The 24,674-nt window shown below is 42.4% G+C and overlaps 2 protein-coding genes across 2 annotated transcripts; both read left to right on the top strand.

Moving 5' to 3' along the window:
* The first annotated feature begins 5,688 nt into the window (after nt 1–5,688).
* On the top strand, nt 5,689–6,663 carry LOC134496839 (olfactory receptor 6J1-like). Its single transcript, XM_063302553.1, has one exon. It carries the CDS (start codon nt 5,689–5,691, stop codon nt 6,661–6,663), a length of 975 nt encoding a protein of 324 aa, XP_063158623.1.
* A 16,394-nt stretch (nt 6,664–23,057) lies between these two features.
* LOC134497425 (ribonuclease-like) lies at nt 23,058–23,868 on the top strand. The gene has a single exon (XM_063303084.1). It carries the CDS (start codon nt 23,158–23,160, stop codon nt 23,584–23,586), a length of 429 nt encoding a protein of 142 aa, XP_063159154.1. The 5' UTR covers nt 23,058–23,157; the 3' UTR covers nt 23,587–23,868.
* Nucleotides 23,869–24,674: the final 806 nt, after the last annotated feature.

The raw sequence follows: 24,674 nt of genomic DNA, 5'->3' as shown, positions 1-24,674 counted from the left end.
GGCAATTTGGTAAGACTGTTGCCTTATTTGTCTGCGCAGTTCCTCCTCCTTGCTGTGCTCTCCACAGGCTCTGTGCTTGTTCCTAGCAGAGGTCTGCACTAGCTTCAGTTTTTAGTTCTTGCACAGCCATGTTCTTGTTGCCATTCCTCTTCCTTTCCTACACTGTCCTTCAGTTGAGCCAAGGTCTCCCTTAGTGCCACCATTTGGCTCTTCTGCAGCTGGTAATCAGCCTGCAAGACATGGTGGTTATTTCTGAGTTGCTCCAAGTCTCCTTTTAAAGAGGAATTCTCTGACCTCGACTGTGTGAGGAGCTGGTCCATATGGGACAAGCCAACTCCCAATATTACTGCCAAAACTCCAGGTAAACCTTCCTGTTTCTTTCCTCCTCTTAGTTTGTACAGCTTCCCAACAACCCTCCCTGACTACACGGACTCCATTTTCTCCTGCAAGTCACCAACAGGCAATCCCAACTTCTTAGCAAGTTTCTCCGTCACTTCACCATACCCCAGACCCATTTCCCCCCCTCAGGATTCTCCCGTGGAGCTGTCGCCTGGGAGGCAGGCGGTGACAAAGCACCCTTTCGCTGGGCATCCCCAGATTTCCACAAAGGCATAACTGATCACTCAAATAATAAATTCAAAGGGTCCAAACCGTGTATCCCACTTCCGACACCAATAAAATTGTCACACACACAGGCTCCCAGGTTCGGCTTACGGTCTCTCACTCACAGACTCACAGCCTGTTGAGGCAGGCGGATCTTGTCAGCCCGCCTTGCCTTCCACCTGGCTTTTCCAGGTAGGTGCGGCTCGAGCAGACAAGGCACACAGCCCTGGTCAACAGCCGGGAAGTAATTAGGGACACGCACAAATAACTTTCAACCGGACACTGAGGCACAACAGGTTCTTTGAAATACATGGAGACCAGTGAATTTAAAGTAACAGCAAAACTTTACTGGTTGCAAGATACATTTGCTCCTTCTCACACACACACACTCACATGCTCATCCAAAATTACCCACCTCCAACTGAGCTGCCAGGCACTAGCTAGAGGGAGGGAAGCTGCCAAGTCTGGGTCCAAAGACGACTCAAGGAGTTCACAGACTTGGTTCACAAGTTGGGTAGCTGTAGATGGGATGGGGGGGGAGGGTTCTCCATGTGTTCAGGCCCAACTTCCTTTGTCTGGTTCAGGTGACATTTTTCCTTTGTCTCCTTAACAACTTGCTTCCTTCTCATCTACCTCCCTGAAGGGATCTTTTAGACAAGATTATTCCTGGCTTTTGTCCTCTCTGCTCACCTTTAGGTAATGGCAGCTTAAGCTCACAATGGCCTCCTGCTTCCCCAAGGGCCTGACACAAACAAGACAGTCAGGTGGTGGCCTTTTCTTTCTTCATTTTTGTTTACCTGAGCCTCCTTTCCCACATTCCTGTGATGAAATTAAAGCTAAAACAGCTTGCAGATTAAAATGGAAGCCACCAATTGAAAAACCAATGTGTGCATTTTCCACATTATACTATGCAATCATCTGCATACCTAGAAGCTGGGTCCAAAGACTGTATTATACTTTCTGCTGATGAAAACCAGGACAATGGCATAAGACTATGTAACTGAATGGCTAGAGCTAAAAGAATTGGACATAGGCATGATTCTCAGCGCACTCCCACACAGTCATTGATTCTACCCCTCTCAAACCCTCACAAATCAAATCATAGCAACCTACGAGTACACCCAAGAGCCAGCTTGGTGCAGTGGTTGAGGTACCAGGCTAGAACCCAGGAAATTATGAGTTCTAGTCCCACCTTTGGCACGAAGCCAGCTAGGTGACCTTGGGCCACTCAAAGGCACACACACTCACACACACAAAGAGAGAATACCCAGCGGTAGCATTATTGAGGGATCCATGGCTGAACTCAACAAGTGTTCTGTCCAGGTGATGAGTGGATCCCTCAGTCATGGTACCGCTGGGTGTTCTCTCTTTGTGTGTGCGAGCGTGTGTCCCTTTGAGTCCATGTTGACTCCTGGTGACTGCCTGAACTAGGCCTTGCCCTTTTCTTGGCAAGGTTTTTGGAACTGGTTTGCCACTGTCTCCTTCCTAGGGCTGAGAGAGAATGACTGGCCAAAGGTGGGCCTAGAACTCACAATTTCCTGGGTTCTAGTCAGCTGACTGGTACATCATGTGGGTGGTCATAGGTCATTGTGATGAAATCATTGTTTTACCCCGGCATAGGGAGAAGGCCAAATCGGTAGTAAAAGGAAGAATTAGGGACATTGATCGCCAAAATGATAGGGGCAATCAGTGTCCCTAATTCTTCCTTTTACTACCGATTTGGCCTTCTCCAGGGTTAATTGTCTCCTCTTCAGCAGATAGGCCAAGACTGCAAAGTTCTTCTGTATAGGTATGGTGCCAATGAGCTTGGTAGCTGTCTGAGAACAGCAGAGGCATCAGGCCTGTAGGATTAAACATGATTTTGAGTCCTAAGGTTAGAATCCTTAGTTTAAGAACCATGAAAGAAGGAACATGGTAAAGAGAACAAGGACAGGAAAGAGACATGTACACCCTGAGAGAAATGGAACAGTGATTCAGAGAAACTGACTAACGGGTATTGAAATTAAACATCAGTGTGAATGGCCGTGTTTTATTCTGCTTTATATCAAAAGTATTCAAGTCAGCAGTCCTCCTATGTTTCTACCAACAGAGTATATCATTTGATTGACTTTTGGCAGTCACCTGAGGTAGCTTATATCTGGTATATGAGATGTTGGTTTTGAGTTTTTGCTTCAATGTTACATTGGCTTTTCAATTGGTAGCTTCCATTTTAATCTGGAAGCTGTTTTAGTTTTAATTTCATCACAGGAATGAGGGAAAGGAGGCTCAGGTAAACAAAAAAGAAGAAAGGAAAGGCCACCATCTGATTGTCCTCTTTGTGTCATGCCCCTGGGGAGGGAGGAGGCAGTCATGACTATTCAGTCTGTTGTTTGGGTAATAACCACCACAAGATTTAAGCTGCAAAACTTTAAATGACCATTAGATGAGAACCAGAGATTTATGTTGCACTTTCCTGCCATCTAATCGTTCTCTAGACTTTTGTAGCACAGATATGGGGGCGCAACTTTTAACACATCTCAAATTTTATATGGAGCTCCAATTTGGATCACATTGCTCATAATACCACAGCCCAACTACAGGTGACATTTTTGAGATCTCTTCTAAGTGTCTCAGGCTGTGTTCCAAATTCTGTTATTTTCTTGGGAACTGTCATGAGCACTGATGGTGAGCAGGAGGGGGCCCCTATCCAGGGGGGAAAATGCATGCGTAGTACTGAGGAGTTGAGCAGCCATTCAAAGAGGCACAGAACAGACCTGCCTTGACCTTTGGGGTTTATCTGTCTGGGTTTTCCCACGCTTCTTCAGTTTGTTAGGATTTTCTGTCTAACGTAGCAGTAATAACACACTAGAGACCTATTCCTCGTCTCAGCGTGGTTCCTGACTGCTAGGACAGGAACTGGGCAATGCCCTTTGATAACAATTAAGCAAATATATGCTTTTAAAAACATGCAAGTATCGCTCCAGGAAATCCCAGATGAATCCTTTATAGATATGTGGTTTAAACAGGTGACTCAAAAGATTAGGCGGATTGGCATTTATCCTGATTATTTATTCTCAGGGCAGGGTTTCTCAACCAGTTTCCTGGGAGATCATAACTTATTAAAAAAAATATTTGAAATTTGGGGAATGTCACTTTAAAGAGGTAAGTTTCATTCTTGAGGGATGATCAGAGCAGGCAAGAGTAGGCTGGAAAACCAAGTCTACAAAAGACAAACACATTCGGTGAGAGTGGGCAAGTATAGAGAGATATGTCCAGATCTGTTCTTCAATAGAGAGAAGAGCTTATCCTCCTGACGCATGAGAGCAAGGTTACAGATCAGCCAACTCAAACCCACTGCTGGGGTCACAGAACATGGAGTAGGACCATTTGTGGTTCACCATGTTGAAGAAGTGCATTTCTTGTCTTAATCTTTGTGTGGACCAGGCCATCAAGTAAGTCACAATGTGGCTCATTTCTTCAGCAATGTCAAGTTGGGGAAATCCAACCTAGGAGAACTCTTGCTGTATCCCAAGCTGAATGTTGACCCAAACGATGCAGCCCAGCAACCAGGAGGACTCCTGCCCTCCTCACCTGGTGTGGAACTAGTCTTCCCATCTGGGATCTGAGCCAGTGCTACAAAGGTGGCAACGTGGTGTGTGTTTCAGTCACTGGGTAAAATGGCAAAACAGATCCTGCCAAGAAAAGACATTTGGGTAACAGGAAGATGCCACTGGTAAGTCGGGCATATTTGTTGAGAGAAGCACAAAGAATTCAACTGATTTTTTAACAACATATTCCAATATTCTTTGGAGGGGGGTGTTTGGTGTTTTCTTTTTTTTTCTTCCAATCTCATTTTCTTAACCGTAATTCACATTCCATACTGAGTGTTGCAAACCTATGAAGCATAACCAGGAAAGCTTTAACCTGAATCAGGACTGGTAAGAAACACCCTTGGCTTTCATGCTCAGATCACTCTCTTAACCTGTCATTTGCCTCCAGATTTTCTGCTGGTGGCAAAGGGAAATTTTGAGAGCGCATCTCACTTGTTTTCATTCAGAAGAATGATGGGAGATTCAAAATGGATAAAAAAATTATAGTATGGAGCAAAGTAAGACAGAATTTGAAGTACAATTGTGCACTGATGATGAACATGTAATTGTCCAAATATATTCATTTTGCTGAAATTTGAAGCAGAGGAAGAACTGGTTAAATAATGCATGGTGAGTGGGCTAAGAATTTTGGTGATAATTATCTAAAATGTGTAAATGCATTTCACATGTATGCTGGAAATGTGAACAACATGAAGGAACATTTTATCTTGCTTGGTGGAGAGTAGAAAAGCTTTACAAAGTGGATTCAAATACATACCGAGGATTTTAAAGATTAATATGGAACGGAAGCCAGAATTTTTAATTTTAGGACTAATGGATAAACAGTAAAAAGCCAGGGAAGATGATTTCAGTGTATGATTACCGTGGTGAGATTATTATATGCACAGAGGTGGAAAGATTCGGCAGTAGCCAGTATGGAGGAATGGTTGGTGAAATTGACAGATCTTGTTGAGATGGATAAACTGACTGCTTTGATTAGAGAAGAGACGCTATCTCCATTTATTGGTGACCGGAAACCTCTTATGGACTTTTTGTGTAACAATGAAAAAAAAAATGAACTTGTGATTTATGGCTTTGATGATTAGGCAGGAGAGATTATAGAAAGAGTATTATGATGTGACCTTAGAGCGAGAGAGACTTTAAAATATATTTATACTTATAACTGTTGTGAAGAATGTCTGATGCCACTTCTTTGTATCTTTTTTCTTTCTTTCCTATTTTCCTTCAATTTTGTCTTTCTTTCCTTGCACGTTTTGCTTTCTCTTTGCTTTCTTTCTTTTTCTTTTTTCTTCCTTACTTTAAATTAGTTGGGATTGGTTTTTATCTTCTTTTTGTAAAAGTTTCAATACAAATCATACCAAAATAAAAAAGGAAGGATTACGAAAGAGAATTGCAAAATTCAGGGCACAAGCAGGCTGTGGTGTGGTGGGTGTTTCTCAAGTTACAACCTTTCTTCTTTCAGGTGCTGTTCTTAAGAACCGGAAGAAAAAATTGAATGGAGAACCAAAGCGTGTCTGAATTCATCCTTGTGGGTTTTTCCATTAGCCGTCCAGCAGAGCTCTTACTTGCCTTCCTCTTCTTGGCCATGTACGTTGCAAGCTTGGGGGCCAACCTCATCATCCTCTGCATTGTATTGGCAGATAACCGCCTCCACACCCCAATGTACTTCTTTCTGGGCAACGTCTCCATACTGGACATCTTCTTCACCTCCGTCACCAGCCCACAATTGCTCTGGAACCTCCTCTCTGGTGAGAAGTCTATCTCTTTTGCTGCTTGCATGCTCCAATCTTACTTCTACTTTTTCCTGGGGACAGTTGAGTTCCTTTTGTTCACCTCCATGTCCTATGACCGCTATGCTGCCATATGCAACCCACTGCAATATCATGCAATAATGAACAGCCAGGTCTGCATCCAGGTGGTTTTGGCTTGCTGGCTGGGTGGGTTCTTCTCTGTTCTCATTCCCACCATTATGATTACCAGGCTATCCTACTGCAAGTCGAACATCATCAACCATTTCTTTTGTGATAGTGGCCCCCTGCTGGATCTGTCCTGCAGTGACACCCATCTGATAGAGCTGATGGACTTTGTGCTCTCCTCTGTCGTTATCCTCTGTGCATTACTCTTAACGCTAGTTTCTTACATATGCATCATCTCAGCAATAATGCGCATCTCCACCACTTCAGGTCGGGCAAAAGCTTTCAATACTTGTGCTACACATCTGACGGTCATCTCCATCTCCTCTGGCATCAGCATCTTCATCTATGTCACACCATCCCAAAAGGAGGCTCTTGAAATCCATAAGGTCCCTGCTCTCCTCACCACAATTGTCTGTCCTCTTCTGAACCCTTTCTTCTTCACACTGCAAAATGACATGGTGAAACTGGCACTAAGAGACACGCTGAGGCAAATCACAGAGCTGACTGCTCATAAAGTTTGTGGTGTGCTGGGAAGGAATGGACATAAGTGGTGAGGCCATGCAAAAGTGTAAGAAGGGAGATCAGGAAAGAGAAAAAGTTGGGATTTTTCAACCTCGCTGATGGTGACAAGATGGAAAAACAACGATGGTTTTTCTGCTGTTCAATAGTGTCCGACTGCCTGGCCTATTCCCTGCAGTTTCCTTGGCAAGAGTTCAGAAGTGCTTTCCCATTGCCTCCTTCCTAGGGCTGAGTGAGTGGCCCAAGGTGCCCCAGCTGGCTTTGTGCCAAAGGCAAGACTAGAACTCTCAGTCTCCCGGTTTCTAGCCTGATATCTTAACCACTGCACCAAACTGGCTCTTCCAGTTAGGTTAGCTAACCCTGACAAGGCATTTTAGTGCATTGCATTATGGTCCTTTTAGCTGTGTTTTAATGGCTTTGCCTTTTGATACGTTTTCTTGGGCATGACCTCTTGACAGAAAAGTGGAATCAAATGCCAAAACAAAACAAATGCAAGGAACCAAACCACCAATCAAAACCTTGTGTGTTTCACTGAAAATGTTGCATGTTGGGGATGGAGAAGAAGCTGCAGTTAATATGGGGATTTACTAGAATCCTACAGTGTAATCCAGAGCTAGTATTGCTGCATAAAAAGGTACTTAGAGAGTAACAGATTGAGTAGTATAAGTAGGTGGGGATAAAGCAGAAATGAAATTTAGCTTCCTTGCCAATTTAAACTGAATGAAAATCAATTAAGGGGATTCTTCTCCAGCTATGCATTTAATGATTTCCCCCTTCTGCCATAGAAATTGACCAACTGGTAATTCTGAAGGGCTCTGGCAACCATACTCAAGACTGATGTGTGGCTCCCTTCAGCTGGAGAGCCCCTGAATGGGAGTGGGGTTGTCTCTGAAGGAGAGTAGCATTTTTCTCAGAGGGTACAGCTGAAAATCATGGCTCGGTCCAGGACCAGTTGCATTAGGAAGCACGCATTTTAGAGAGAGAAACAAACACTCCCATTATTTGCATTTGCAGGCATCTAGTTTATTAAGAGAAATCAGCAGGTGTGGCTTGGGCATGGAGCAGCCCCTGCAGGACAGGAACAAGTGACACTTGGAAAATAACAACAACCATCTATATGTTTGCATTGTACACCAGAGCAACCTTTGGTTAATTGGATGGGACACAAGACTTATTGTAAAAAGGCAGTACATCAAAGTCCAGGACACAGTAGACATGCCTCCCAAAATTATCTTTTTTGCAAGTATACCAAAATGAGATAAACTCAATAAATGCTGGAAGCCTTCGTCCAAAGACAGATGCAATGTTCTTTGTATTCGCTGTGATCGCCAGGGCTTCAGTGGACTGGATCATGCCACTTGGAGGCTGCGGCTCCACAGGCTATGGAATTTTTATAATGATTCCAATTCCTCAGGAGTTGAGCTTTTAAAAATCCTATCAACTCTCAAAGCTGTTGGGAGGAAGGAGATGCAAAGATACGAGGAGGCAGCACTCTTGGGGGCCAAGTGCCACTCTGCATAATGGAATGGAGATATATCTGTATAAAACTGTGAGAACAAAAACACAGTCTAGAAATTATGGCTGTGCAGTGCTTTGTGGTGAGTGGGTGGGGGGAGGAGGATGTTTTGGAGCCCAGAGGAGTGCTCATTAGCCTCTATTTGCAATTCTGAAAGCAATTATCTTGCTTTCCAGGATCACACAGATCCTTCTGCACCTACAGTGTGATCCTGGGAAAACATGCCTTTGGTTGAAGGGTTGCAGATAGGTGCTACGTTGTGCCCCCCGCCCCATTCTGAAACCCATTTTTCCCTCCAAACTCAAGGGGCCGCACAGCCCTAATAGAAATGCTGAATGCATGCCTGATTTGTCAATACTCTTATGTACTGGTTTACAGGCAAGTGAGGCTGACTCACAAATGCATGCTCCTGATGTGATAGTTGTCTCTCCTCACGATCAAAGTTTAGATGTGACTGTATTGACAGACCTCATGCTACCTGCAGAACATGGCTTTGCAAGGGAAATGCTAAGGGGAGACAGAAATGAGGAGTCGCGAAATCCATCTTGCTCATATCCTAGTGAAGCAGATCTTTAATCTATGGCGGGAACAGATTCATCTGCCAGCCCAGGGAAAAAGAAATGAAAGAGTACAGAAGTATTTAAAATGGAGATCTCTAGTCCCTCAGCTTGGTCCCATGATCCCCTGGCTTTGCTAGGGCAAAAAGGAACTATTGCTAAGCTTGTGGATGTGCACTAAGAGATACACAGCAGAAAGGGCAATAGCAAGGCAGAACTCAGAGGCTGTGACCATCACATCCTTGGACTTCTGCAGGTGTGTTCTACCCTATCCATGGCAAAGCCCGGAGAAAGCGAATAGGCAACCTGCGGCGACATCTCAAGCGGATCCTCCTGTTCAAACGTCTTCCCCTGTAAGTGCAGTTTGGCCATCTGCGTCTCTTCACACATCTGATCATTCGGAAACGTCTCCTGCTGTTATAGATCCCGGTGCCTCGGCAAACTGCATTGATACGATTGGCTCGCACGTTGATGAAGGTATTGGAGCGAAAGCACCACAAACCCCTTCATCATCAGATTACAGTAGGCATTTGGATGCATATTACTGGGGCCGGTCTTGGGAAAATCAATGTGCCTGCGAGCAAAAGCCTGGTAATGTCGGGCTTCTCCATAGTGTACCAGCAAAACCCCAAGGAGAACAACCAGATGGAGGAGCAACCTGGAGACGGTCATGATGGAAATCGGGATCTGCAGAAGAGGACCAGAGAGAAGGAAAGAAAGGGAAGAGGAAGAGGAAGGAAAAGGAGGAGAAAGAAAAGGAGAACTAAGAAACCATAAGGGTGAAAATGAGACTAAGTCTACCCCTTTCATGGAACCCTACCGTTTCAATGAGGTGCTAAGACACATTGTCATATTGCTTATGTAAAATATTCCTCATGTAAACCTTTCTTGAACAGGAACCACTCTGTTAAGCTCATATTGGATGATCCCAGCCTTATTTTGTCATGCTTTTAGATCAAGGTAAGGGTACATAGAAGACACTATCTGTAGCTCAGGGCTGCCTGTGGAGTCCTTGGTGCTCTCTGAGCTTGGTTGTTGGCTTGCAGCTGTTTCATTACCCAACTAGGTAACCTCATCAGTGCCAGTGAGTGTGGGGTTTGCTGCCTGTTTATCTATAGTAGCGTGACTTGCCAATTTTGGTGGGGGTGTGGTTTCCAAGGAGCTCAGAGAGGACCAAGAATTCCACAGATAAGGGTAAAGTCTCAGTCAAGTGAAGTTTGATTCCTGGGGAGTTCATAAAGTTTTTTGGGAGCGGGGCAACAGTATATAAGTGATTTGCTGTTGCCTTTTGGGGGGCTGCTCTTTATTTGAATAAAAGGTGAAAGGTCCCCTGTACAAGCACTGAGTCATGTCTGACCCTTTGGGGGGATGCCGCTTTCGCGATGTTTTCTTGGCAGACTATAGTGGGGTGTTTGCCATTGCCTTCCCCAGTTGTCACCTTCCCCAGCAAGCTGGGTACTCATTTTATCGACCTCGGAAGGATGGAAGGCTGAGTTGACCTGAGCCGGCTACCCGAGAATCCAGCTTCTGCTGGGATCGAACTCAGGTCATGGGGAGAGTTTCGGTTGCAATACTGCTGCCTACCGCTCTGCACCACTCTTTATTAACTTTATTTATTTATTTACTCTTTATTTACTTTATTTTTTTACTTATGAATTTCTAGGCCATCCCCATGCAATTTGTGATTCTAGGCAGCTTACAACAATTGTAATACATAAAGTATCAACATCAAAAATAATACAAACAGTATAATTACAAGTCCCGTATTGGATAATCAGCATCTTTTAGCTTCTGACTGCAAATTGATAAAGTCAGTAAGGGGACTCAATAAAGCCCATTACAAAATTATGCAGTCATATGAAGGGAGCAAGTCTCACCCTTTCAAACGGCTTGGGAATTCTTGTTTGTCATATTTATTTATTCCTGGTAGATGGAATGACTTACCTGTGGTGAATTTAATTTCAGTTTCCTGAAAGAATAAATAAGTAGTTACAGGGTGGTTGAGGGGCTTTGAGGGTAAAAGTTATCTTGAACTTACCCAAGCACAGTGCTGTCTTAGGTGATAGTTGCCACTTCCTTCAGAAATAGCTTCTGTCTTGCAAGGTGCCTCCAAAATGATTATATAGAGCTGGGTTGAGTCAGGGGTGGGATTAAAGAGGAAAAAGAAATAACCCTATACCAAATATGGTATAGAGATTTCTCGTGAAACTGGGATGGTTAGGTTTCAACTGCAACTGTGTGGCCCCAAAACCGCAGTGAAGAAATAGCATTGATTGTAGAAATAGGCAGAAATAACGTGAGCAAAGATCTGTGGGTGCTACAAAGGCATCACAAGGGTGATGAGAGATTCTGAATGTAATATTAAAAGGGGATCTTGAGGAGAGCTAGAAATGGGAGAAAAGGAAAGGAATGGAAAGAAACGAGAATGAAACTAGAATGATTGCAGGGGGAGAAAGTATAAATCCTATATAAAAATATTCAAGCTAGATTAATGTCCCAACAGAATGGATGAAACGTGAATATAAGAAAGAGGGCTGTTAGCAAGAAAGTGGAAAGTCTTCTGTCCTAAAGGGTCACAAAAGGGTGTGGAGATACACTAATGGGAGCTGAGAAACATGTTGCTTGATGGAATTATGAAGCAAAATAGGTTGTGGAAGAGAAAGGATAAGGAAAAAATGCAGCTGAAGATATGTTGAGGAAATTAATTGAAAACTCACTACAGCCAGAGCAAATCATGATTGATTGATTGATTGACTATGTGCCATCAGGTCAATGTTGACTCTTAGCAATGACATAGACGGACTTTTCCCAGAATGATCTCCCCCCAGCCTGGCCCTTCACTGTTGGATGTACCTTCATCACTATTAATTGAGTCCCTCCACCTTGCTCCTGGTCCTCCTCTCCTCTTTCCTTCCACCACTTCCATAGACTACTCAAGAGAGTAGTCTTTGCATAATGTGTCCAAAATATGATAATTTGAGCCTGTTCATTTATACCTTGAGTGAGAACTCTGCTATTTACTTAATGTGATAAGGGTCAGAACAGTATCCTAGAATCATGCGGAGAATTAAGAGAAAAAGCAGGGAAGATGGCATCTCTTGGTTAAAAACCCAAGTGAGGAAAGGATTTGGAATGAAACTGAAGAGAGGGAATGTTGGAAGGAATAATTGTATGGGATTGACCATGATCAGTTACAGGGGAATTGAAATTGTTGTTTATTCGTTCAGTCGCTTCCGACTCTGCGTGACTTCATGGACCAGCCCACGCCAGAGCTTCCTGTCGGTCGTCAACACCCCCAGCTCCCCCAGGGACGAGTCCGTCACCTCTAGAATATCATCCATCCACCTTGCCCTTGGTCGGCCCCTCTTCCTTTTGCCCTCCACTCTCCCTAGCATCAGCATCTTCTCCAGGCTGTCCAAGTATTTCAGTTTTCCCTTTAATATCATTCCCTCAAGTGAGCAGTCTGGCTTTATTTCCTGGAGGATGGACTGGTTTGATCTTCTGGCAGTCCAAGGCACTCTCAGAATTTTTCTCCAGCACCACAGTTCAAAAGCATCGATCTTCCTTCTCTCAGCCTTCCTTATGGTCCAGCTCTCGCAGCCATATGTTACTACATGGAACACCATTGCTTTAACTATGCGGACCTTTGTTGTCAGTGTGAGGTCTCTGCTCTTAACTATTTTATCGAGATTTGTCATTGCTCTTCTCCCAAGGATTAAGCGTCTTCTGATTTCCTGGCTGCAGTCAGCATCGGCAGTAATCTTCGCACCTAGAAATACAAAGTCTTTCACTGCTTCTACATTTTCTCCCTCTATTTGCCAGTTATCAATCAAGCTGGTTGCCATAATCTTGGTTTTTTTGAGGTTTAGCTGCAAGCCAGCTTTCGCACTTTCTTCTTTCACCTTCATCATAAGGCTCCTCAGTTCCTCTTCGCTTTCAGCCATCAAAGTGGTATCATCTGCATATCTGAGATTGTTAATGTTTCTTCCAGCAATTTTAACTCCAGCCTTGGATTCCTCAAGCCCAGGATGTTGCATGATGTGTTCTGCGTACAAGTTGAATAGGTAGGGTGAGAGTATACAGCCCTGCCATGCTCCTTGCCCAATCTTAAACCAGTCCATTGTTCCGTGGTCTGTTCTTACTGTTGCTACTTGGTCGTTATATAGATTCTTCAGGAGGCAGACAAGATGACTTGGTATCCCCATACCACTAAGAACTTGCCACGATTTGTTATGGTCCACACAGTCAAAGGCTTTAGAATAGCCAATAAAACAGAAATAGATGTTTTTCTGAAACTCTCTGGCTTTTTCCATTATCCAGTGGACATTGGCAATTTGGTCCCTAGTTCCTCTGCCTTTTCTAAACCCAGCTTATACATCTGGCAATTCTCGCTCCATGAATTGCTGAAGTCTACCTTGCAGGATCTTGAGCATTACCTTAATGGCATGTGAAATGAGTGCCACTGTTTGATAGTTTGAACATTCTTTAGTGTTTCCCTTTTTTGGTATGGGGATATAAGTTGATTTTTTCCAGTCTGATGGCCATTCTTGTGTTTTCCAAATTTGCTGGCATATAGCATGCATTACCCTGACAGCATCATCTTGCAAGATTTTGAACAGTTCAGCTGGGATGCCGTCGTCTCCTGCTGCCTTGTTGTTAGCAATGCTTCTTAAGGCCCATTCAACCACACTCTTCAGGATGTCTGGCTCTAGCTCACTGACCACACCGTCAAAGCTATCCCCGATATTGTTATCCTTCCTATACAGGTCTTCTGTATATTCTTGCCACCTTTTCTTGATCTCTTCTTCTTCTGTTAGGTCCTTGCCATCTTTGTTTTCGATCATGCCCATTTTTGCCTGGAATTTACCTCTGATGTTTCTAATTTTCTGGAAGAGGTCTCTTGTCCTTCCTATTCTATTGTCTTCTTCCACTTCTGTGCATTGCTTGTTTAAAAATAATTCCTTATCTCTTCTGGCTAACCTCTGGAATTTTGCATTTAATTGGGCATATCTCCCCCTATCACTGTTGCCTTTTGCTTTCCTTCTTTCTTGGGCTACTTCTAGTGTCTCAGCAGACAGCCATTTTGCCTTCTTGGTTTTCTCTTTCTTTGGGATGTATTTTGTTGCTGCCTCCTGAACAATATTGCGAACTTCTGTCCAGAGTTCTTCTGGGACCCTATCTACTAAGTCCAGTCCCTTAAATCTATTCTTCACCTCCACTGCATATTCCTTAGGAATATTAGTGAGCTCATATCTAGCTGATCTGTGGGCCTTCCCTGATCTCTTTAGTCTGATCCTAAATTGTTCAAGAAGAAGTTTGTGATCTGAACTACAGTCAGCTCCAGGTCTTGTTTTTAACCGACTGTATAGATGTCCGCCACCTTTGGCTGCAAAGGATGTAGTCAGTCTGATTTCGGTGTTGTCCATCTGGTGAAGTCCATGTATAAAGCCGTCTCTTAGGTTGTTGGAAGAGAGTGTTTGTTATGCAGAGTGAGTTGTGTTGGCAAAATTCTATCAGCCTATGTCCTGCTTCATTTTGTTCCCCCAGGCCATGCTTACCTGTAATTCCCGGTGTCATCTGACTGCCCACCTTAGCATTCCAGTCTCCTCTGATGAAAATAACATCTCTTTTAGGCGTGTTGTCCAGTAGGTGCTGCAGATCCTCATAGAACTGCTCTACTTCAGCTTCTTCAGCATCTGTGGTTGGGACATATATTTGGATCACTGTGATATTAGATGGCTTGCCCTGAATTCGAATTGAGATCATTCTATCATTTTTTGGATTGTATCCAAGCACTGCTTTAGCCACTTTACTATTAATTATGAAGGCTACTCCATTTCTTCTGTGGTCCTCTTGTCCACAGTAGTAGATCTGGTGGTCATTTGATGTGAAGTGGTCCGTTCCAGTCCATTTCAGTTCACTGACGCCCAAAATGTCTATCTTTAATCTTGACATCTCACCAATAACCACATCCAATTTGCCCTGGCTCATAGATCTTACATTCCAGGTTCCAATGGTGTGTTGATCCTTAGAACATCGGATTCGCCGTTCACCACCAGCACCGTCGGCCGCTAGCCGTCCTTTCGGCTTTGAGCTAGCTGCGTCATCACGTCTGGGGCTAGTTGAACTCATCCTCTGTTCCTCCCCAGTAGCATTTTGACCATCTTCCGACCTGGGGGTCTCATCTTCCGATGGTATACCGACATATCTCTGGTTGTACTGATTCATTTAGTTTTCATGGCAAGAATACTGGTGTGGGTTGCCATTACCTTCCCCAGGGATCGCATTTAGTCTGACCTCTCTGTCATGACCTTCCCGTCTTGGGTGGCCCTTCATGGTTTAGCTCATGGCATCATTGAGGTGCTCAAGCTCCAGCACCACGACAAGGTAACCATCCTTTGCTGAAGGGAATTGAAATATATGTTACAAATGTTAGTGTCCAAGAGCAAAAGGGGATGAGAAGGGTGTCCTGACCGCTGTGAGATCATTGAAAAATGGTTAAGGCCAAGGTGTAGATGACATAAGTGTAGAAAGGTTAAAATATGGACACGGTTTGCTGACTGAGTGGCTATGCAGTTTGTTTAAGGCATGTGTCAAGCCTTCATCTGTGGATGATAAATTAGAAGTATTCTCTTATTGCTCTCCTTTGCGAGGGGAAAACTTGCAAAAACAAAAGGTGGATGCTACAGGAGGATACAGGCACACTGTGTAACTGTGCCCAAGATCTTTAGCAGAATTCTATTTGAATGTGAATCAGGGGTGACAGGACGCAAATTCAAGAAGTATCTGCAGCTTTATATGCTGGATAGGGAGAAGGAGCATTTAGACCTGATGTTTTCCTTTTAGCAGGTCATTAGAAATGTGAGAAAGTGCATTACACTTTTATTGATGTAAAGAAAACCCATGTTAATGTGAATAAGGTTAAGATTATGGAATGTTTTGTGTGAAAGCTGCTTGCTGAACATGACAAGGACTTTTTACTATGAAGTAAAGCCCTTCTGGACATAAGTAGAATACTCGGGGAATGGTGCAGGGTGATAGGACAAATCTTCTGATTACTCCTGTGACCTTCCTTACAGCGGGCCGTCTTGTTCTCCTCAAAATGCTCCAGAAACCAGCAAGAGGCTGGTAATACCTTTTCAGACTTAAGAATTGTATTATAAGGCATGAACCGTCATGAATTCCAGCTCAACTTCCTCAGAGGGATGAAGTGGCTTATCTAATTCTAAGTAAGTTCTAAATTGGGATGCAGGGAGGAGGGAAAGGAGGAGAGGACAGGGTGGGATGCAGAGGCAGGTTACATGTGAGGCACACTATAAGTATCTTATCTATTCACAATGGTAATGTGTTAAAACCCATTTTATTTGTTTAAATCTTCTGAGTTAGCCTGAAACCTTTTCATGTATGTGAGTTCATCTCTCATCTCAATCTCTTGCTCAGTTATGCTGGTAAAATATCTTTTTTTTTCTAAGATGCGTATTTTGAGTTCTGTAATGGAGTGTCTTGATCAGATGAAATGAACTATAGCTTATGAAAAGTTATGTGTTTTAATAAAATTTGTTAGTCTGAAAAGGTGTGACCAGACTCCTTCTGATTTTTGGCTAAGACAGACCAACATGGCTTTCCTCCTATAATGTCCGAAATGCTCCAGAATGCTTCCAACTGGATGATCTTCAAATGGATTCGACTACTTCCAGAATTCAATATTCAATTTTCAAAACCATTTGAAAGCTTTTGTCCATGTGTGAAAGTTGCTCCTCCAAACTAAACTTAAAAATTTGAATAAAATGGACTTCATTTGATGATTTGAAATGATATTATAAATTAAAATCAGTTTGGATGAAAATGTATTGACATTTTGAATTTATGATTTAAGAAGTATAACAACTAATGTGATTCTATATTAAACTGCCATCTATAGCAATTATACTTATCCACAAGGGAAGTGACCCTGAATTTAGCACAATAAATGTATGCATATACTTAAATGTACATATATATGTGTGATTATGTTATATATACTTGTGTACAGGCATGTGGCTTGCTTATCTTTTGTTCTTTGGGTGACTGAGTTGGAAAATTCAGATCTCAAGCTTTTTATACAAAATGGGTAACTTTTGAGAAAACTGAACATATGAATGTATCTCCACTGTTCCTATGTTTTATCCACCAATCCTGAGGAATTATTCTATTGCTGTATTTAGCCAGGTTGTGTGTGTAAGCAAACTGGGGTAGGATACCCCAATGCATTAATTTTGAACTATGAAATAAAACCTGGTTCCCCATTATAGTGAGGAATATTCCTCAGTCTTAGCTTTGAGAGCTTCCTCAGAAATGATGTCCCAATTCTTCAGCCACTGAAGGTTTGACTGTAGCTTCTTTCCATATATTCCTGGAAACAAGGGAGATAGTGAAGAAACAGTTTTGAAATCCAGTTTTACAAGAGATAAAGCAACCGCGTTTTTACACAAGCATTGAACTACTGAAATGGGCTTTTGCAATGATATCAGGTAAGAACAACAGAAAGAAGATAATCTTGCACCACAAAGTTCTTCAACCATATGGACCCCATTTTTAAATTTTATTTTATATTTTACAATTATATTTTTATTTTATTTTTTCAAGGACTCAAAGTAGCATAGACAGATCCACAAATACCCTGTAAAATATTGATAGAGTTCAAGGCCAAATCATATGGGTTCATTCCTAATCATGCTAATGCCAAAATAGTTTGTTTATTCACAAAATGGCTGCCATGGTAGGTGTATTTAGTCCCCAAACACCCATTTGATGGAAGACAGACAAGGTGGCTTTCTATCACCTCTGAAAATCCTTCCACATATTCTCTATTACCAAGCTTACTATTAATGATTCAGAAAACATATACGTGCATCATGGAGTTCTCTGACTGATTTGCTTGCTTGCTTTAACCATTCAGTTGTGTCTGGCTCTTGGCGACTTTATGGACAAGAGCTCTCTATGCAGTCCTATCAAGCACGGCTGATTTCAATTGCTGGATGTTCATCTTGGTATCTGTTTTGATGGTATCGAGCCAGCGTATTCTTGGCCTGCCTGATAGGCCTCTGACTGATAGGCAGTATTAAAAAACTTTTTAATTGATCAGGCTTGAGTGGAATATCAATAATCTTTCATTATAGCAGGGGGAAAGTTTTTCTCATGCTGTTTGACCTCCAGATGAGCTGAATTATCCCAATCACCATCAAACTTCCTTTCAAGCATGGCATGGCCCATGTTGACACTCAATTGTTTCATAGGCTTCAAATGTAGAACTAGTTTACAGGGCCAGTAACATCTGTTAGAGCTTCTAGTCTACACAAGAGTTTCTTCCACCAGTCCCCTCCAATTCCCTTGTAATTATATTATGCCAAGTCATTCCTGGAACTTTGCAGGGGTAAGGGCTGAGAAGAATGAACAGAAGCCATCAGGAAAATGTTTGCCTCTTTTCCTACCTGTAGGAGTAACACACACAAAATGATTGTTCTTTTTTTGGGGTGGGGGGAGGACCAACCATGGTGGGAGTTGGAAACTAGTCTTCATTGCTACTTCTTGTAAAAATTCTGAAACAGTATTTTCAGATAGTCATGAGCAAAGCCATGTTTAGCTCTAGCCAGTCTGCCATTTTTATTTCACAGATCAGAGCTGGGATGGAACATGGAAGAACGAACATGGCAAGGAGAACAAGGACAAAAGAGAGACATGTACACCCTGAGAGAAATGGAACAGTGATTCAGAGAAACTAAATAAAACGGTATTGATATTAAACATCAATGTGAATGGCTGTGTTTTATTCTGTTTTATATCAAAAATATTCAAGTCAGCAGTCCTCCTATGTTTCTACCAACAGAGTATATCATTTTGATTGGCTTTTGGCAGTCACCTGAGGTAGGTTATATCTGGTATATGAGATGTTGGTTTTGAGTTTTTGCTTCAATGTTAACACTGGTTTTTCAATTGGTGGCTTCCATTTTAATCTGGAAGCTGTTTTAGTTTTAATTTCATCACAGGAATGAGGGAAAGGAGGCTCAGGTAACCAAAAAAGAAGAAAGGAAAGGCCACCATCTGACTGTCCTCTTTGTGTCATGCCCCTGGGGAGGGAGGAGGCCGTGATGACTATTCAGTCTGTTGTTTGGGTAATAACCACCACAAAATTTAAGCTGCAAAACTTTAAATGATCAATAGATGAGAACCAGAGATTTATGTTGCACTTTCTTGCCATCTAATAGTTCTCTAGACTTTTGCAGCCCAGATCTGGGGGCCCAACTTTTAACACATCTAGGGAGAACTTCCCCTTCCACCTGCATGTCTTAAAGGAAGTTATTGTGGTTTCTGTGATCAAACAGAAGAAAATTACACCACTACCTGAGGTGGTGTAGCTACATGGGCCCCCATGCACTCCAACCATCTTTTCCATTTTGAATCCAGATCTCTGCACAGCCCTAAAGTCTAATAATGACCTTGTTCTGGTTTGTTAAAAAAAAAAATACTTTGGCAGCAATTTTGAAAGGGCTCTGTGGCACAAATGATGTTGGCTTCTGCTTTATGGGGATGGGTGGCATTAGGTTGATCTAATTCATGTCCACATATCTGCCATTTTCCCAAGATGTTGGAGCAAGTAGGGTGTTGGGCTATAGAAAATTAATGGACAAGGCATCCTGGATGTTGGAAGAAATACGTGTGCTGTGCACATTTTAAGACTGGCTGATTGAAATTGGTCAGCTCTCTGCTTTCAAAATAGCTCTTTGTCACTGGAGAAGATCAGACAATATGATTCCATATATGAGTTTAGTTTTAATTGGTTGTTTATAGATTAAATTATAGAGATTTGCATAATCATGACATTTCTATTCTTAATATGGTAGGAAAGTAGAGAAATATTGTACCTTTTTATTCCTTCCTACTTTCTATGATGCAATTACCTTTTTAAGGATATAACGTATGTTTGCAATGAAATGAATGTTTTGCTTTCAACTGTTATTATTTGTACTTCAAACAAAATTCAACACAAATATATACTGTATATATTTTTAAAAACCCACTTTGGATATTGGAGAAACTTGTTCAAATATTCCATCTTTTTGAATTCTTTGAGAAGCAAGAAAGGACACATGTAGATGGAGATGGATTGGGGCAGAACCCTGAGCCTGGAATACTATTCTCTTCCTTATTTTTTTTTTTTTAATCTCCTGATATTTTCCCTCCATAATTGCTAAGAAGCAAAATGAGAATAAAGTAGCAATGTTAAATGTGGGCCTTGGTTATGACCAAACTGAAATGAAAGCAACATGAGGATGTAGAATGAGAATAGTTTTGTACTCTGTAGGTGAGGAATGATCAGGTTCTCTATTTTTTTGTGTTTTTACTCTGGGTGAAGGGAATGGCTTTTCAGATCAGAATATGGGCAAACCAAGGAGGCTGTGGGCAGTGGCAACCACAGCAAGCCACGATAGCACCCAAATGATGACATATGCACAGTGATATTATTAGCATGGCCATTATGTACTTGTGCTCTGACCTCTAGTACAAGTATGTAAATTATAGCATTTGCATAACAACATGGCCTGTCATCCTTGCCTTCTTTGCAGATGCTTATAGTTGCACAGTAATGGACAGATGTTTGAAGAATGAATAAAAGGAAGGAAGGAAGGAAGGAAGGAAGGAAGGAAGGAAGGAAAGAAGGAAGGAAGGAAGGAAAGAAGGAAGGAAGGGTTTGAAGAATAAATGAATGGAAGGAAGGTCACTTTTTGTTATCTTACAATAAACTAAGCTAGAATTGATCACCCAAGGAAGGTCTAAAGAGATTATAAAGAAATCTAGGAGTGAGAGAAAAGTTCAGCCTATTTCTCAGGGTTAGTAAGCTTTCTAGAGAAAGCAATGTCAGCTGAGGTAACAACACATCCCAGTCATAAAAACCACATCTCACCTTACCTCCTCATCCAAACACCTGGGGAAACAGCCAGGTCTCCAGAGCCTTGTGAAAAACTAACAGGGTAGGGGCCATCTGGATCTCTGGGGTGAAGCTGTTGCCTATGTTATTTCTCTGGAATCTGAATCGGCCTTCCCCACTCTGGTGTCCTCCAGATGTGCAGGCCTGGAACACCCAGGATTTCCAGATGCCTGGAAGTTCAGGAAGCTGATCTCTAACACATTTAAGGGGGCTGTGCTACCTTTTGATAGGTTCAGCCAGTAGAAAAATGCTACATAACTCTCCACTCATTCTTGGGTCAACAGAAAAACAAGAGTAGCATGAATGTTGCTATTCCCATGGAGGATCCCTAACTCATCTCTATTGATTCTGTTTGAAATCACTGTCACTGGTGACTTTGAGTGACAGAGTTTGCCCACCTTGAAGCTACCTTTGGATGATAACTATGCAGTCCAGTGCATAGTTACAATGCAACTATGGAAAACTTAAGCTTGTTTTATTCATGATCTGAGGACAAGATGAAGCAAAGTTTTGGGACATCATAAAATGTATGTTGCCAGGACACATCTGTGTTATGGTTAGCTGCAAGTGAGACCTTTATCCTGTTTGACAAAGGAAAGCAGTTAATTGTACATATGAGCTACATATTTTGCTTAAAGTTGGCAGCTATAACAATAATAGGTCTAGGGGCTAAATTCTGAGGATGACTTACTCAAATCATACACACATATGTGTGTGTGTGTGTGTGTGTGTGTGTGTCATAAGGTATTTTCACTGTGCTTATCTATCCCCATGATATAGTTCAGCAGATATTCTCCTCACGAAGGTTGCTACATGTAAGGTTACAAAAATAGGGAACATCTAGGAAGGATGTAAAAACTTCTTCATACAACCACAGGCTTGCAGTGTGTAACGGCCAGTTTGAGAGGAGGAAAGGGGTCCAGCTGGCATCTTCAGTTCTATGGACCTTGAATCCATTCTTTTTGAAGGGAACCTGAAGGGGGGCGATTGGGTGAGTTTAAACCTGTATTGGTTCCAAAGAGGCTAGACTATGAGAGAAACAGAGAGCTTATGAAAGCAATGGGCGTAACTTTCTAGCAGAGATTTAACCAAATTGCTAGCAATTGTTAATAAATAACACTCTGAGGTGATTGAATCCACAGATAGTAACTGAAAGCATAATATTTAAAGGCATGGAAATATGATGCTTAGCAGCTTGTGATGCACAGCTCAGCTAGAGGCGTGCCTTAGGTCCCGTTCATTATTGTTTAGCTTTGATATGATTTGAAGAATTAATTTCAAGGGGCTGGTTATTACCTATAAAACCCTGTATGGCACAGGGCCTGGATATCTGAGGCACATCTTATCTCCAATCCTTTCTGCATGCCCAGAGTGGGTACACTCCAGGTCCCCTCTATTAAACATTCTTGCAGGACTGAGGATGTATGCCTTCTCTGTTGTGGACCCCACCTGCTGGAACAGCATCCCCCTAGAGATATGGACAGTGCCCTCTGTCTTAGGGTCCTGGAAAGCTCTTAATACCTAACTTTGGTCCCAGGCCTGGGGTTGATGTATTGTTGTTGTTGTTTTTGAGGGGGAAGGCTGTCTCATCTTGTTTGATTTGTATTGATTTTAGATAGTTTTAGTCTGGGTTGTCTGTGTGGTTTTAGGTTTTATCTGTTTTTATGGATATTGTTTTTTAGTTGTGTACACCACCAGAATCCACTAGAGTTGGGAGGCTATAATAAATTTTAATAACTCTAATCCTAACTCTTTGCTACTGAAAATATGCCAGGGCCATGGAAGAATCCATGCATTCTGGGTTGATTTCAATAGTGCAGAAAACAGGGCAGCTGAGTTCCATATCTAGGTCAGCTTTCCCCAACCTGGACTCCTGTACATGTGCTGGATTGCAATATCTATCATCCTGAAATAACTGGGGTGATGGAAATTATAGTCTAAGACATCTGGAGGGTATCTGTCTTATGGGGACTTCTCTGGTTTTTGAAGAAAATTGTTTTAATGGAGTAACATTATAAAAGCCAGTGTGGTGTGGTTTACTGGTTGTTAAGATGTTGGACTGGCACTGGGAAGATCTGGTTGTAGTCCCACCTCAGCCACAGAAGCTCACTGGATGACTTATGGCCTCTGTCTCTCAGCCCAGACCACCTCACAGGATTGTTATGGGGCAAAATGGGAGGAAAGAATGCTGTTTATGCCTCCTTGAACTTCTGAGTGAAAATTGGGATATAATGCTAACAAACACCAAAAAACCCAGAGGCAGGATAGGCATCTACTGAATAAATAAAAAATAGGGAGAGAGGCATGTGCACCTGTGCGAAGATGTTGTATGTTAAGAACAGGAGAATCTGGTCTATTAGTTAAATCTGGCTTTCTCAATGCAACTACATTTCTCCATGTACACAATATCAATCTGCTTTCTGAATAAGGGGTATTTTTTTTTATATGGGGATTATTTCTTCTTTTGCAGCTACTGACTCGGGACTGAATCATGGTTCTTAAGGGCTACTGCTTCTGGGCCCTCCTTCTGCTGCTTTTCCTCCCAGCCGCTTCCTTCTTCCCCTGCAGAAATGCCTCATCCTATGAAGACTTCGTGAGAAGGCACATAGACTACCCCAAAACCGACCTCCAGAATGACCACAACTACTGCAACCGGATGATGCGCCGCAAGGGCTTGAAATGTCAATGGAGCAACACCTTCATCCATGCCAGCAGAGAACGGCTGACTGCCATCTGCACATCCAGAGGAAAGAAACTGGATGGCAATCAGACCAGCAAAAGCCTGTTCCCGATCACCATCTGCATCAAAAGTAACCAACGCAGGACAATCTTCTGCAAGTACAAAGGAAAGAGTAAGATCAGGAAAATCCGAGTCACTTGCTCTAGGGGCCTTCCAGTCCACTACATTACCCATGCTTGAAAGTAGGAGAGAAATGTGGCGGAACCAAAGATCCTATTCTATACTGCTTTGGCAACCTTCCCTCATGTATTCTGCTCTCCCACATCTGCACACACGCAGACTGAGCTGAGTGCATTGCTTGGCATAAGCAGTTTTCTCCAGTTCAGGCTGCAGCCTTCCTGATTAATCTGATTTTCCTTTACCACCAAGTACAGCTTGGTTTCATCAGTCTTCAAAAGATCAGCCACAATAGCCTTGGTAGTGTCTTTAAACTCCACGTGTATCCATGCAAATAAAGTTGCAACATCCATGTGCCTCTGTCATCATTTCCTGGTGTTTGACTGCTTCCCTGTGTCTTTCGTGCAATATGGCAACCCCTGTATCTAGAACAGTAACACTGGATCTGCCCTACTGACCCATTGAGCTTAACCTCCAGATCAGCCAATCTCAACCTGCCATATGCTGGGACTGCAAACTCCATCATTCCCAACCTGTATAGGCCATCACACAATTTATGGAGAATAGCCCATATTTACTAGATCACAATGGATGTGAGGGTGAAGGCTTTGATATCTTCTCTCCTCACTGAGTTTCAGCAAAACTACCTACAGGGATTTGAGAAGATCACTGTCTGCATCAGAAGATGTCCTTTGTGATCAGGCAGTGTCACAGAAATGGAGTGAAGGCCCTGATCTCAGATTGCTCCTCTTTGGGGTACATTAAAGCACTGCTGTTTCCCCCCCCTCTTTTCACTTGTTCTTTGCTAGCTATGCCTTGACTTTCAAAAGTAGAATAGAACCTTCCTTGAGTAATCTCCTGAACTGGATTTTCTCAAAACAAGCTGGATATTGTGGGATGCTCAGGTTTAATATCAGATTTGTACAAATACCTCTATCTGTTGCCATTCAGTAGCTCTTTTAATGACTTGGGGAAATTATCCATACTAGAGATGGAAATTGTACAAAAAGATTAAGCAATGAGCAAACAATTCTCAAAACTCTCATTTATTTTTTATTTTTATTTTAATATGGGGAACAATTGAAATATGCAAGACTTAAATCTAAGCTCTGTCTATCAGATTGATGTCCCACCCTTCATTCTGGAGGTCA

Source organism: Candoia aspera, chromosome 4 (genome assembly GCF_035149785.1).
Source record: "Candoia aspera isolate rCanAsp1 chromosome 4, rCanAsp1.hap2, whole genome shotgun sequence".
Taxonomy (NCBI): domain Eukaryota; kingdom Metazoa; phylum Chordata; class Lepidosauria; order Squamata; family Boidae; genus Candoia; species Candoia aspera.
Note: the sequence above shows the minus strand (reverse complement) of the source record. Positions and strands in the feature narration are given on the sequence as shown.

What these genes read in the sequence shown, in the direction of transcription:
- LOC134496839 (XM_063302553.1), top strand. Translation starts at nt 5,689, where the DNA reads ATGGAGAACCAAAGCGTGTCTGAATTCATCCTTGTGGGTTTTTCCATT.
- LOC134497425 (XM_063303084.1), top strand. Translation starts at nt 23,158, where the DNA reads ATGGTTCTTAAGGGCTACTGCTTCTGGGCCCTCCTTCTGCTGCTTTTC.